Source organism: Colias philodice, chromosome 3 (genome assembly GCF_061535455.1).
Source record: "Colias philodice isolate Cphi_HAF_F1 chromosome 3, ilColPhil1 Martin Lab GWU primary, whole genome shotgun sequence".
Lineage (NCBI taxonomy): Eukaryota > Metazoa > Arthropoda > Insecta > Lepidoptera > Pieridae > Colias > Colias philodice.
In genome coordinates, this window is record NC_143088.1 from 6,884,354 (window position 1) to 6,898,306 (window position 13,953).

General features: G+C 34.2%; 4 protein-coding genes across 4 annotated transcripts; 2 read left to right on the forward strand and 2 right to left on the reverse strand.

Annotated features, from left to right (window-relative positions):
• Positions 1 to 203: 203 nt before the first annotated feature.
• On the reverse strand, positions 204 to 5,023 carry CSN6 (COP9 signalosome subunit 6). Its single transcript, XM_089714396.1, has 6 exons — positions 4,414 to 5,023; positions 2,756 to 2,887; positions 2,485 to 2,636; positions 1,995 to 2,160; positions 1,379 to 1,572; positions 204 to 888 (listed from the first exon to the last, which is right to left on the reverse strand). Exons 1-6 carry the CDS (start codon positions 4,655 to 4,657, stop codon positions 748 to 750), a joined length of 1,029 nt encoding a protein of 342 aa, XP_089570522.1. The 5' UTR covers positions 4,658 to 5,023; the 3' UTR covers positions 204 to 747.
• Positions 5,024 to 5,578: 555 nt separating this feature from the next.
• On the forward strand, positions 5,579 to 11,655 carry LOC149489724 (uncharacterized). Its single transcript, XM_089714469.1, has 6 exons — positions 5,579 to 5,805; positions 6,973 to 8,127; positions 8,403 to 8,721; positions 8,992 to 9,135; positions 10,383 to 10,458; positions 11,026 to 11,655. The coding sequence occupies exons 2-6, from the start codon at positions 6,981 to 6,983 to the stop codon at positions 11,176 to 11,178; spliced, it is 1,839 nt and encodes a 612-aa protein (XP_089570595.1). The 5' UTR covers positions 5,579 to 5,805; positions 6,973 to 6,980; the 3' UTR covers positions 11,179 to 11,655.
• Positions 5,804 to 6,934, forward strand: LOC149489725 (phosphatidate cytidylyltransferase, mitochondrial). The gene has a single exon (XM_089714479.1). It carries the CDS (start codon positions 5,855 to 5,857, stop codon positions 6,863 to 6,865), a length of 1,011 nt encoding a protein of 336 aa, XP_089570605.1. The 5' UTR covers positions 5,804 to 5,854; the 3' UTR covers positions 6,866 to 6,934.
• A 148-nt stretch (positions 11,656 to 11,803) lies between the features above and the next one.
• LOC149489726 (uncharacterized) lies at positions 11,804 to 13,748 on the reverse strand. The gene is made up of 3 exons (XM_089714499.1): positions 13,668 to 13,748; positions 12,920 to 13,154; positions 11,804 to 12,403 (listed from the first exon to the last, which is right to left on the reverse strand). The coding sequence occupies exons 1-3, from the start codon at positions 13,742 to 13,744 to the stop codon at positions 12,257 to 12,259; spliced, it is 459 nt and encodes a 152-aa protein (XP_089570625.1). The 5' UTR covers positions 13,745 to 13,748; the 3' UTR covers positions 11,804 to 12,256.
• Between the last annotated feature and the right edge of the window lie 205 nt (positions 13,749 to 13,953).

Consider the following 13,953-nt stretch of genomic DNA (forward strand, 5'->3'; position numbering starts at 1 on the left):
ATTATCTCATAACATATTTTTTGAAAAGTATTATGATTCCAGCTGTTTTAGAATTAATTTATATCAATCTGGTAAAATTGTTTCGCTTTATAAAACTAGTGAAAATATAGATTCAAATAAAACAATCTTAATCATTTTTAATATTTATTAGACATGACAGGAAACAAATTTCAATTGATCGCAGTTGTTTTATCAGTCGCTTATTTTTATATTCTGAGAATAAAAAATGTTATTAAAATTATTGTAACATCATTGCACTTCGATGTAACCTAACTTGCAACGGACACGTTTTAAGTATAGACGTAATAATCTCGTAAGATCGTAAATATATAAAAATAAAAGAAATTGAAAAAAACAAAAAAAGATTACAAGTATTCTTTTTTTATTTTTTTGTCACATTATTGGTAACCGCAGAGATGTTTAAAAGCTTTTGCTAAGATCATATTCTAAGACAGGGTTTCACAATCAACTTAATATTTTGAAAATGTACCTCTAAAATGAGTTGTGGAAGCTAAGTAGATTGTGGACTTCACATAATGTTGATGTCAGATATGTGTACTGATTGATCTTTATACCTGGTGATTCTTTACTATGTAAACCACTAGGTGCATTAGCATGCACTATAAACTTAATGAGTTATCATATGGCCACTTTTAAAATCATTAACATGTCTCATTTGCGAAACCCTGTAACATTAAACACAGCCTATCTATATGTACAAGAAACAGTAAGTTATTAGCGTCCACCCTAAAAGAAGAGTCCTCTCATGCGGCGCCCCATGCCCTGTCTGTCGTACATTACGTTGAACCTGTTCACCAGCTGGTTGATCGCATTGCAGCCCTTCGTTATTGTACCCAAGTAAGTCATGAGCGCCACATCGTTGCATTGCTAAAAATAAATATATCATCCTATAACTATAAATATAAATAAATAAAAAATAAAAATTTCTTTATTTGTTTCAAAAATTTTTTACATAATATTGTTACATATGTTGCATTGAACCCCACACTAGGATCCCCTGTGTTGTGAGGCTCAATCTCTTTCATCATATTACATAACAGAGCAACAAAAAAGAAATATATATATTTTAAACAAATAATTGCCATTTTAAGTATTGAGAGTGTGTGTGTGTGTATATGCGTACGTGTATATGTGTGTGGGTGGATATGATATTATGCCTTTAAATAGTAATTTGCATATTTAATATGAATTAAGGCGAAAATTGATTAGTATTGTCTTGATACCGATTTAGATTTCATACACACATGTGCGCCGAGTGCACGGTGCACGAGAGTGCATCTCTGAAGTATCTGTTAAATACAAAATTAGACAGCTATTCAGAATGGAATTTTAAAGTGACAGATTACGCATTACTTACATTATAAAAGTGCGTTCTAAACTGCTGTGAAGTGAGCAACGGCAGGCGGTTGGACAGCGCCCTCGCCTCCCGCAGCAGCGCGGGGCGCGGCGGCAGCGTGCCGTCGCGTATCGCACGCACCGTCGCGAGCACCGCGCGCACACGCGACACTAACATCTTTATAGCCGACCTCTGCGCGGTCAAGTGTTCCGCAACTGTAATATTGCATAAATTAGTAAAAAAATAAAATAACAATGTTGTTTTCTCATTGGCATGCTGTATAAAGCAAGACCTTTTTGGTTTATACACAGTGCCTTCAGTCTTCACTATTTATTATTATTAAAAGTATAAGTTGTTTATTAATATGCTAAAGTTTAGGGATAAAATCTAAAATAGTTTGTGGACTGTGGAGAGAGTTAGTTAAACAGGACCAGATAGGATAAGTATGAAATAAAATGAAGCAATACATACATAAAAAGGCCAAGTTCAAAATTATTCTTCTCACAAGGGTTTTTATTGAATGAACATTGATATAAATCTAAATTTCTATTTCCTTGTAAGAATAAAGTCATAAACCAAGTTTTAACAATCAAATAATTTCACTGACACACTGTGTAGATTTCACGCTGTTATTTACCTAAACTGTTGAATGCTGCTTCTCCTGAAGACACTCTGGCAACATGATCCACTCCAATCCTCTCGGCTTCTTCCGCAGCTAAGGTGTATGTGAGTGGTGCAAGAAGCATTGTAGCTCTACCGTTGACAACATCAATTACTGACTCATATAGTACCACTGGTAATTGCTGTAAATAAATAACGAAAAATGTAAAGCATACCTACCATTATTAGTAATTTACAATTACTTTGATAGCATCTTTCCAAAAACCAGTTCTTTTACTTACCCCTCATTGAAAAGCACTTTTATGATTAGGATTAATTATTTAGTTGTCCATAAAAATATTTTTAACTAGACATGAGTATTATTGGTTTGTTTTAATTAAATTATGTGCTTTCCGCCTGTGGCTAGCACACACACACACATCCTCACAAAACTTTCACATTTATAATATTAGTAGTAAGGATATATCCAGAATGGCAAGTTAAGTGAAAAGTGTGATAAAACTTACATCTCCATTTCTACCAGCAGGATTGAGCATCAACATAACAGGACATTCATTTATATCACAGATCTGACGATGTACAGCGATGTCTCTCTCTGTAGGTGTCTCTCCTGTTGTGTACCATCCTAGGAAATCCATATCAGAAAACACTTGTTTAACTGAAACAATGAATATGGAATAAATAGTGGCACATAAAAATGTTAAATCATTGTTACTACAAATTCCAAGAGAGAAGCTACTGAAAATTATCATGTAAATATTAATAGGTCAAACTTACACTGTTCTTCCTTTAAATTGTAATAATCCCTGTCAATAATAATATCTCCATCAAGCACGCTGAACACAAGTTCAAATGAATTCATTACTTCAATATTCCTTCCTTTTTGTTTTCCTATGAGCGCTCCAACAACTGCAATAGGTAAAAATATATTAAACTAGCGGTCCGCCCCGGCTTCGCCCGTGGTACATATTTTGCAATGAAAGGTATGCCTATGTTTTTTCTCAGGGTCTAAAGATTATCTGAGCCAAATTTCATCAAAATCGGTCCAGTAGTTTATGCGTGAAAACCATACATACATACATACATACATAATACATACAAACCTTTCCTCTTTATAAATAAAATAAAATAAAATATCCTTTATTGAATTATTATGTACATTAATGGACGACTAAGATCCGCGCGATGCCTGATCAATGCATCGAGAACCGGCACGCGGGCTTCCGCGAACATGCTACACCAACGCGGTAATTTGAATAAAATTCGGAACGAATCATTGTATTGTACCCTAAAAATTCGATAATTTTCTTTTTTATACCTTGTCCACAGTTGTGGAGTATATAGAGCGGTGCAATAAGCTTTGAATAGTAATATTTTTGCATTTCTTTCGCACTTATTAAACTTTCTTCCGATCATGTTCGCGCGCGCAGCCAGAGAACGCCTCTCTCTGTCTATATCGAGGTCATCTGTCAGATCATACGAAACTATATGTCCCAGGTAGCGGAAAGAATTAACAAATAATTTGGAAAGTCCAAAAGTGCACGCCTCATAATTTTTTTTTAATAAATATTTATTAATTATTATTTTTGTTTATTTAATAACAATTAAACCACATCGAATCAGACCCTGAAAAATGAAAGGGTTCTATTCCTGAGCATACTCAAGCGTAAGAGAAAAAAAAAGACTCGATTAGTAAAGTATTTCGGTCGCTATCGTGTTAACAAGAAAAAGGATCCGCACATACAGACACACGGACGTCCAAGACAGAACTTTTTTAAACTGTTTTTTAACTAGTTTAAATAACAAAAATGACATCAAAAATATCATGAATGTTAAAAATAGTGTTTTTTCTTAATATGTGTGTGTATGTATTATCTTACAAGTGCAATGTATGATACATAAAGACATTTTAAGTTTGAAAAATCAGATGTTTTGCGCGAAGTGACAGTAGTACCCACCTCAACGCTTCGCTTATGAGGCGTGCAATTTGAGCGGCTGGTTATACAGGTAAACAGGCAAATGGATATTCTTAGAGGTTGCGCCAAAAAGCATAGCAACCGATTATTGATTTAATATACTGTTATAGACAAGGTGATACCTTTCAGCGTAATTTTCACAGATGGTGAGGAGCTTACGGAGCGCGCCGACCGAGGGGCTCAGCAAGACCATGTCGTCAGCATAGCTGAGGTTATTCATACAAATACCATCGATGTAGCAGCCGACACCGGTCTCGCTGAGCTCCTCGATCAGCTGATTAACATACATATTAAATAAGAGAGGAGATGTCAGACCTCCCTGTCTTAGCCCACATGACAGTACAAACTCATCTGAGCAAGTGTTTCCCCAGCGAAAGACATTTTTTTGTGTAGTGTATAATATTAGTATAGATTAAAATGTATTTAAGTTTTTATATTTGCATAAACAGTAAAACTAACCTGTCTGAGGTGAGCCCTCCTGAGCCCTTAAACGAGTCCAATGTTCTGATACATTCATAATAACTAATGGATGTAAAGATACTGTAACAGAGCCAGAAGTAGCAGTAGTGACTACGACGCTTTTGTTTGTTCCCGGTGGAGGCGCAGCTGGTGAGGTAGGGTTAGGAACATCCACCGATGGTCCTGACGACGCACTTTCCACTTCTACCTCCATTTCAAAATCGATCCTATCTGCACTAGACATTCTCTAGATTCTTTGTATTTCTATTTGCCCACGTAAAGTTCGAACAAAATATTCCTGAATGTTTTAATATAAGTAGCAAATAGTTTATTTGTAATGAACCGCAAAATTATCAATTTATGTTTATTTTTTGCATACAATTAAGTACATAAAAACGGAGAATGCGGTTTCATATATTTTAATACTTGTTTATTGCAGTAAATAAAGGTAATGTGTTACTTTCCAAATTCCAAGTTTACATGAAAATCGGAATCACTTATTCACAGTTCACACAACATACAGCCACAAAAATATATTTATTGTCAGTCTCCGAGTTGTCAGTTCACAGTTGAGTTCATTTATTATTTCCACAAAATTCCACAGATCTGTGATAAGTGATTATTTCAGTACCTATTCAACGGTCAACCACAGTCCACAGAGCAACGCAGATCGCAGTTGAACTTTGACACTGACGTACAGATTTTTTTTTTTGAAGATTTAATGGCCTGTCTACGAGACCTTTGGTCGACGCTTGGGTCGACGTAAAAACTAAGGAGAAGTCACAGACTATATTATAATATACATAACTTAAGTACATAACGAGTAACGACATACATAATACATAACTCGCTCCCTTCAAATTACAGCTGTTGCGCTACGTTCATACGGAGACATGTACAGTAGAAGCAACATTTGTAGAGATTTGTCACTTTGATACCTTCAATATGTTTATAATAAAAACGACGACGGTCTCATTACAAAACACGGACTAACTCGAGAACTGGGAGTAAATCGTAGATAAAACCTTGGATATAACCATGAATGTCTTATGAAATTGTTAGACAGACCACAGATAACGAATTTCCTAAAAAAATAACAAAAATACTTGTAGCCAATACAAATCACAAAAATATTAAAATGTCATAACGCGGCGGCGCATGACAAACAGACATTGTTAATTGTCAAATATGAATGGCGATTGCGTGCTTTGCTGCTTTGGCTTTTTGGTTTTAATTGTTAGCTTCTTTACAACGACGAGATTAAATTAAGAACAGTGAATATATGTTTTGTGACAAACGTAGTAAATTTGTCATGACAAATAAAACTGCTATAATTGATCTTCAGAAGTAGCACTAATTTGAACGACTGTTTCGATATTATTGTTCCATCAGGTCAGCAGATTACTTTTATCTTTACTCTTAAATATATAACACAAATAATATGGCTGCAGCTGCGACTAAAGTGGTAGGAATAGCTAAGGATATATCTCCACTGTATTACAGGATTTTATCAAAGTTTCCTCAAAATTTTACCTTCTGCTTCGCGTATGGATCAGCAGTTAAACCTCAGATTGGAAACGAAAAGAGACATAACATGATTGATTTAATATACTGCGTTGATAATTCCCACCGATGGCACGGTGCAAACTTAGAAATGAACCCCACTCATTACTCGTCTCTGCGTTTCCTTGGCAAAGGCTTTGTTGCAAGATTCCAGGAAAATTGGGGCGCTCAAGTGTATTTTAACACTTTAGTTGAAATGAAAGAGGAGAATGTTACCATAAAATATGGTGTAGTTTCACAAAAAGATCTGATAACAGATTTGTTAGATTGGAATCACTTATACCTTGCAGGACGTCTTCATAAGCCTGTGGAAATAATTAAACAAACAAATAGTTCTCAATTACAAAATGCCCTTCAGTCTAACCTCAGATCAGCTGTTCACACAGCACTATTAATATTGCCGGAATCATTTACTGAATATGATTTTTATTTTGCCATTTCTAACTTGAGTTATGCTGGAGACTTTAGAATGACATTTGGAGAAAATAAAAATAAAGTTCGGAACATAGTCCAGCCTCAGTTACTGAATTTTAGAGAATTGTATCGCCCAATATTACAGCACTTTCATGCCTATGTTGATTTTCCCACTGGAGAAGCACAGTGCCATCAAGATTTAAATCCAGAGACTAAACTTCATCACCTAATGCAGTTACCCATGGTCCCTCAACAGAGGATAGTCAAGTTCTGGAACCATGGCGGTCCACAACAAGATATGGAAGATGTTCTGAGAGCTGTAGCTTATGACATAGACTGTGCAGTAATTTTAAGACAGATACTGAAAGATCTAGTTTGGCAATCTAGTGTACGCCAATCTTTAAAAGGCATTCCAACTGCTGGTCTTCTTAAATCAATTCGATACAGTGCTAAGAAAATAGCAAAAATGTTTTAGATCTAGTTTATTTAATTTATAAGAATATATATGTAGAATAAAATAGATATCTAAGTAATATGTCTATTATTATTTCTGTTAAATTAAATCCTTTGTTTTTTTTCTAGGATTCAAAATGTTATCAGATGAATCAAGTAGTGATTCAGAAACTGGCCGATTCAAATGTCAAACTAATAAAGATGATGATGCAAAATCTCATAGAAGAGAAGAAAATACTAGCTCAGCTGGAAGGAGTAGGAATGTTGATGAGAGGTACAATAGAGAATTTGGTAGGAGAAGAAATGATAGGGATAGGTTTGATAGGCGCTCCAGAGAAAGAAATAGGTACAGTAGATATTCACCAATAAGACGTAGACATTCAAGAGATAGAAGTAGAGAAAGAAGAAAAGAGAGTGATAGGTATAGACCCAGTAGAGGCTCTAGGGAACGAACCAGACCCAAAGAGCGTAGTTTGAGTAGAGATAGAAAAAGAAAATCCAGATCTGGATCTCTCAAGTCCCCAGTACCAAGTAGGAATATAAGAGATGAAATAAAGAATTTAATTACTACTACTGATAAAAAATCTGAAAAGTATGAGAGGAATGTTGATAAAGAAAGTTCATTGTCTCCAAACCATGTAGTGAAAAGGTCTGAAGTTCATAAACCTACTACCCAAGAACAGCCTAAAAGAAAAAGTGACAGCCCTATACTTGTAGAAGGAGATAATGACTATAGTCATGATGAAGTTCAACCGGGGTCATACTATAGTATGATACCAGCAGTTGTCAAAGATAAATCGGAAGAATCCAGTGAAATTGATTCATCAGATGATGAAAAGCTTAGAGCTAAACTTTTAAACTTAGAAAAAGAGTTTCACAAAAGTAAAAAGAAGAAACATAAAAAGAAACACAAAAAGAAGTCTAAAACAAATAAGGAAAAGGATGATTCATGTGTTTCAGTTGAAGTGACAAGTACAACAGATATTCAAGAAGTTAAAGAGCAGAATACTCAATCAACAGAAGTATCATCAACACAAAAGAACAATCAAAAAGAGAGCAGTGAAGAAGGTGAGATATTAAGTGAAGATGATCAAGATATTGATCCAAATGACTTAAGACATAAACTAAAACGCTCAAAAAATGGGTCACAAGAAAAAATGTCTCCAAAGCTAGATGCTTGTGGACCAGCCTTACCTCCTCACTTACAAAAACGTTTTCGGAAAAGTTCTTCTCCTAGTGAAGCTAGTATTGAGACATCAAAGGCAGAAAGAGCCAGGAATATAGGTAAGCAATGTAAAATATCATTTATTTTTATAAAAACCTCATCACAAAGTTAGTAACTAACTGTGTCATAAGTTTATTAAAAATAAAACTTGACAAACGGATAAAAAAATTGTATCTACACTCCTCCTATCTCTATATTATGTTGATTTTCTTATCTTTCTTTTATTGAGATCATGTAAAGACGCAACAAAAATTACATTAACCTATATGCCATGAGCCAGAAAGCTAATTCAAATCTTACATTAATTATATAAATAATAAATTCTATTTTCAAGGGCCAATAATTCCAAGTGATATGCGTAAAGTATTAGCTGAGAGAAGTCCAGAAATAATAAAAGATGAGAGTTCAGATGAAGATACGGGTATAGGCCCACTACCTACTGGTGCTGAAGAAAAAATGACTGATGCCCACAAACGTCTAGAAGAAAGAGCATATGAGTTGAAAATAAAACAGCTTGATGGACATACACTAAATGCAAAGGATACAAAGTCGAGAGAGCAATGGATGCTTGAATTGCCAGAGGGAAAGACAAAGTTCCTTGGTTTGGAAGCTCGTGGTTTCAGAGCAAAAGAAGGCCCTGATATGTCAGATAGGTAAGTGTTTGAAAATTTCAAAAGAAAATGTGGAAGATAGAATATCATTTGTCCCAAAAAAAAACAAAGTTTGCTTTATCAAATTATGGTGTTGAAGATCCTACCTAAGTTTCTAATTTCCTCTGCTTGTCTGGTCCAATTTCTCAAATGGTAAGTTCATATTCAAAAATGATTTCTTTTCTGTTTGCTATCATACTTTTATTTAATTATACATTTATAAAAATTTATGGTTAAACTTTATTTTATTGTTAATTAAATAATAATTCACAGGTCAAGTTGGACTGACACGCCGGAAGAGAAAGCGCGGAAGGCAGCGGGTATTGCGAAGGAGGAAAACTCAGCGGAAGCGCTGCAACGGGAGGCGAAAGAGCGGCATATTTCTAGTAGAGATGAAGAACAGGAACAAGCTGTTAGGTATGCGCTATTGTAATATCTTAATGCGCTGATTACACCTAACGAGTACAGTGGCGAGTCAGTAAATACGCTCTCGGCCGAGACAGTTGCCGAACCGAGTGGGTGTTTACACGTATTTCACTAGTGGCGAGTCAGTTCAGTTTTGATCACGACGCGGACGTCTGCAATGGATCGAAAAAAAAAGAATTTAAACGGGTTTTAAATCGGCTGTTACCAGATATTATTAACGAATTGTGGGATTTATTAGAAATAATACATAAAAATAATAATTCTTTGAAAAAATACAATGACGAAACGAACGAGTGGCGAGTGGCCGAGTGACGCGACGAGTTCGTGTTTATACCTGCCGAGCGGGATAGCGAGTCGCTGCGGGGGCAGAAGAATGAAGCGGGGAGGTGGGTACTCGGCCGAGTAAACAAATTGGGATTCTAGTCTCGCCGTTCTTCTCGGCCGAGTAGGTACTCGGCCGAGCACTCGTTAAAGTGTTTATACCAACCGAGCACTCGGCCGAGGGCACTGACTCGCCACAGTACTCGTTAGGTGTAATCGCTGCATTATCTTGATAGGTTAATTACGTAAAAAGGCGAGTACGAAGTAAAATGTAACATTTGCTCCTCAAAGTCCTTATAATATGTATGTATTTTATTTATTATTATATCCGAAACAAGTCAACACTACACTTGAGATTTTTTTTTAATTAACTTTAATGGCTTTTTATGTTTTGTCAAGTATATTTTGTAGTGATTTTACGCGTTTAGCGCATTTAGCTCTTTCGGGCGTGATCTGTATGTATCCTAGCTATATATCTGGGTAATAGTTTCTCACGTAAAATACTTTATAAGTATGATAATTCTGTAATTGCTCTTATTTATTTATTTATTTATTTATAATACTTCATTGTACAAACATGAATGGACAAAGCAGAAAAAAAAAAAGAACAAAATTACAAAGGCATCATTTGTACAAAAGGCGGCCTTATTGCTGAACAGCAATCTCTACCAGGCAACCTGGTAGGAAAGGAAATGTAAGAAGGTCGTGGGATAGCGCAAAATAAATGACTATAATTACAATTACATATAACAATACATTGCAAATAATGTAAAATAGACACATATACACACATATTAATATAAACTGCTATATAACTTACATATGCTCTTCTTTATTTGCCTAAAATACATTTTTAATTAATGGAATGATTTTTAATGAAATATAAACTAAAACAGTTTTCATATTGATAATTTCAGAAAACATAAGAAAAAGCATAAACGCGATGAAAGCTTGTTGGAAATTCATCAGAAAAAATTGAAAAAGAAGAAGAAGGTAAGTTACTGTAACACGTAATTTAAGGTTTGCTTTCTGTGTATTAAAGTAATAATCATGCTTCTCTATATAAAGTTCACATCAAATCTATCTTACAAATATATAATATACTAGCGGTCCGCCCCGGCTTCGCCCGTGGTACATGTTTACGTTTTCTCTACATAAGAACCATCCTCGTACTTCCAGGAATATAATAAAAAAAGAATTATCGAAATCGGTTCAGCCGTTCTCGAGTTATGCGCTTACCAACACATTTTGCAATTCATTTTTATATATAAGAAGAAGAAGAAGAAGATACTTAGTACTTAAATATATTTAGTAAATAATATACTTTTACCGTATCATGGTTATAAACCTATGTCAAGATCTACCATTACGTCTGAAATAATACCACGTAATCGTGACACAGCTGCAGCTGCTCTCTTCTTGTGATTAGTAACTTATTATTTTCCCCTAGATCGTGTCCATCTCTGAACCAAATATTATTATCAACAACGGCTTAGTTGTTTAAGAGTGAAAGCAACGAATGTCAGCAACCCTTCAATACAACCCTCTTTTTTCTTACAGAAAGAAAGCGAGGATAAGAAGGAGCGTCGTCCATTTAGCCGAGACGTAGACCTTCAAGTTAATCGCTTCGACGAAGCACAAAAGAAATCTATTATCAAGAAAGCACAAGATCTAAATACACGGTTTTCTAGTGGCGAAGCAAAATTTTTATAACAAATAACACATAAATTCGTACTCGATTTGAATGTACGAAAATAAACAAACACTTAAATTTGTATATTGTGGTCTAAGCGAGGAATTGATACATAGAAGAAACAATATAAATCCTATGAAAACTTTATACTGCCATACACGCTTACGTAATAGCAAATCATGAAATTATTTAATATTATTAAAATTATGATCTTGCAACCAATGACGTACCTACAATAAACAACTAGACTCCCAAACAAGCTCAAAAATTGTCCGAAGCAAAACTGTGCCTTCACGTTTATTGGGTAGAGTTTTCTAATTACTTATAAGTAACCATATATCACACTTCCACATTTTTGACGACCTCTTATAGACGATTGTGAGTCGAGTTGTTAAGTTTATCAATGCTTGTAAGTTATAACAGAAGCGCATTTACGCACTTCGTTATATCATAAAATCATCTTTCATTAATGTAGCCGTAAAATTTCTACTGAGATTTAATAAAGTTAATTGTTAACCTTAAATGAAAAAAATGTTTGTACTGTGATTAATTAATGATTCATTGTACCCCGATAGTCCTGTAACGTGGACATATGGCCTGTAAAATTATTTCAAGCAGTATGCAGTAAAAAGTCTGATCCCTCATATTTTGTTGATTCCAAGAAATTTTAAAATAAAATATTTTAAATAAATTTTAAGTATTACTCAAATATAAGGAACAATCAATTCATTTCTCAAAACACTTTTTTGTCGTTCGTTTTTACTCGTTTAAATTCCCAATACAATATTTTCGATATTTCCTTATAGCATGATGTACAAATTGAAACTACATATTGGCTCTGTTCAATTCGATATTGTTGAAATAAATAGTGTTTTTAGCACATTAATTTTATTTTAATACACAAGTTACAAGAGATATTATAATCTAATCAAAATATATATCGGAAACATGACGTGTTTCATATGTTGTGGGTAAACTTAAAAATGGGTTAATTTTTTACATTTAAAATTTAAGAGTAACTACGTAACTTTTACTTTACGGGTTATTGGGTATGTTGTATTTTGTATAATATTTTCTTATCGTAACTACACATGGGTTCTATTCTTCTTTAACACCGCTGGCTGTTGTTCCATGTTCAGCTGAAGCACAGACTTTCACTTTTGAGTCTTGACAACAAAGAGCTTCATCTGCCGTCATATCGGCATACGTCCAAGGCTTTTCGCATGTTTTATAAAATGCCGATAACTGAAATTAACGAGGAAAAGAATTAGTATAATATAATACTACCTATTATTGGAAAGTTTTGATATTTGGATCAACGTAACAGCGACCGGGTTTTGATGAAAATTGAAGCTTTTCAGCTTATGTAACAGAATAATAATGAGGAAATACTGACTATGTCCGTGGTTCAGGTCGCAAGAAACCGCGGGGCACAACTAGTACTTTCATATTATTTGTAAATGGGAAGTTTCAATATTTACATGTCAAAATATTTCTAACAAAACTTTTTTCATGAATAAGGCAATCAGAGACGTTTTTAAAATTTAATATAACACAGATACGGTTGAAAAAATAAGCTCCTTGGATGCATGCATACGGGAATTTAATAATTTTCCTACCTTCAGTATTTTTTCCTTCATTGAAAAATCAAAAGCTATTATGGGCGTGTTTCCGCTACTGACACGAAATTAATATGTAGTAATAAATTACAATATAAAAATTGGATTATTTTAAATGTGTATATTTTATTACAAAAAGTACCTTCAGTTCTTCAGCATTATTCAGGCGATTGCATAATATCTCAGGGCCCTTAGCTTTGGTTGCCGTTGCGAGGGCGAGACACAAGTTTTTACATGTGGTGCTTCCTTCGTCATCGCAGTTCACTACGAGTCCTGGAGACTGAGAGAGGAGCGGTTGGCTCCCTGCATCGGGTGTTGATGTAGGAAAACCACCGCAAGAACAGTTGCCCTTCAAAAGTCCACTTTCCACTGTTGAACTGAAATTTAAAAACTCGTACCATACCTATACTACTTAAACGTTAAAAAGATTCAAAAATATACTTAAGGAGTAAGGTATAGGTACTAAAATAAAATAAAATTAAAATTATAAAACTGTAGAATTAATTTCTGTAGGTACATTGAATAAAATCTCAAAAAATACTACTAGGGCTCTTCATACAAATAACACAAGCTAAAAAAACATTTTTGAATTTTTTGTCTTTGAACCGGAATTACAAAAACTACTGGGCTCATTTTGATGGAACTTTGTTGCAATAAAACTCTTAGTCCTCGGCAACAGACAGGCTAAAATATATTTTGGAAATTATACTAAACCAGCGCAAACGAAGTCACGGGCAAAGCTATTTTTTTATTATTTTAAATCATGAATTTAAATAAATTTATTTTAAATCACCATAAATTTCTACAACCTTACAAAAGAACGAGGTTGAGACTTAATATTTTAATTACCAGATCAATATATTTTAATATTTTGGGTCCCTAAACCATACCTCTTCAGAGTATCTTCAGCCCTTACAATTCCAAATCCAATCAACACAACACAATAGAATAAATTCTTAGAAGCCATTGTAGCTGGGGATATCAACTGATGGTCGATATGATTTGAACAAACTTAAATACTATGTACCTAGTTACATACTTACATGTTAACTCGTAACGATATGATTTTTGATATTTATGGACTGTTTTCTGATTAAAAAAGAACTTTCTTGCAAATGTAAGCAGAATAAGTAATAATTACTTAATAATGTACATTATGAAATGAAATTGTCAGGA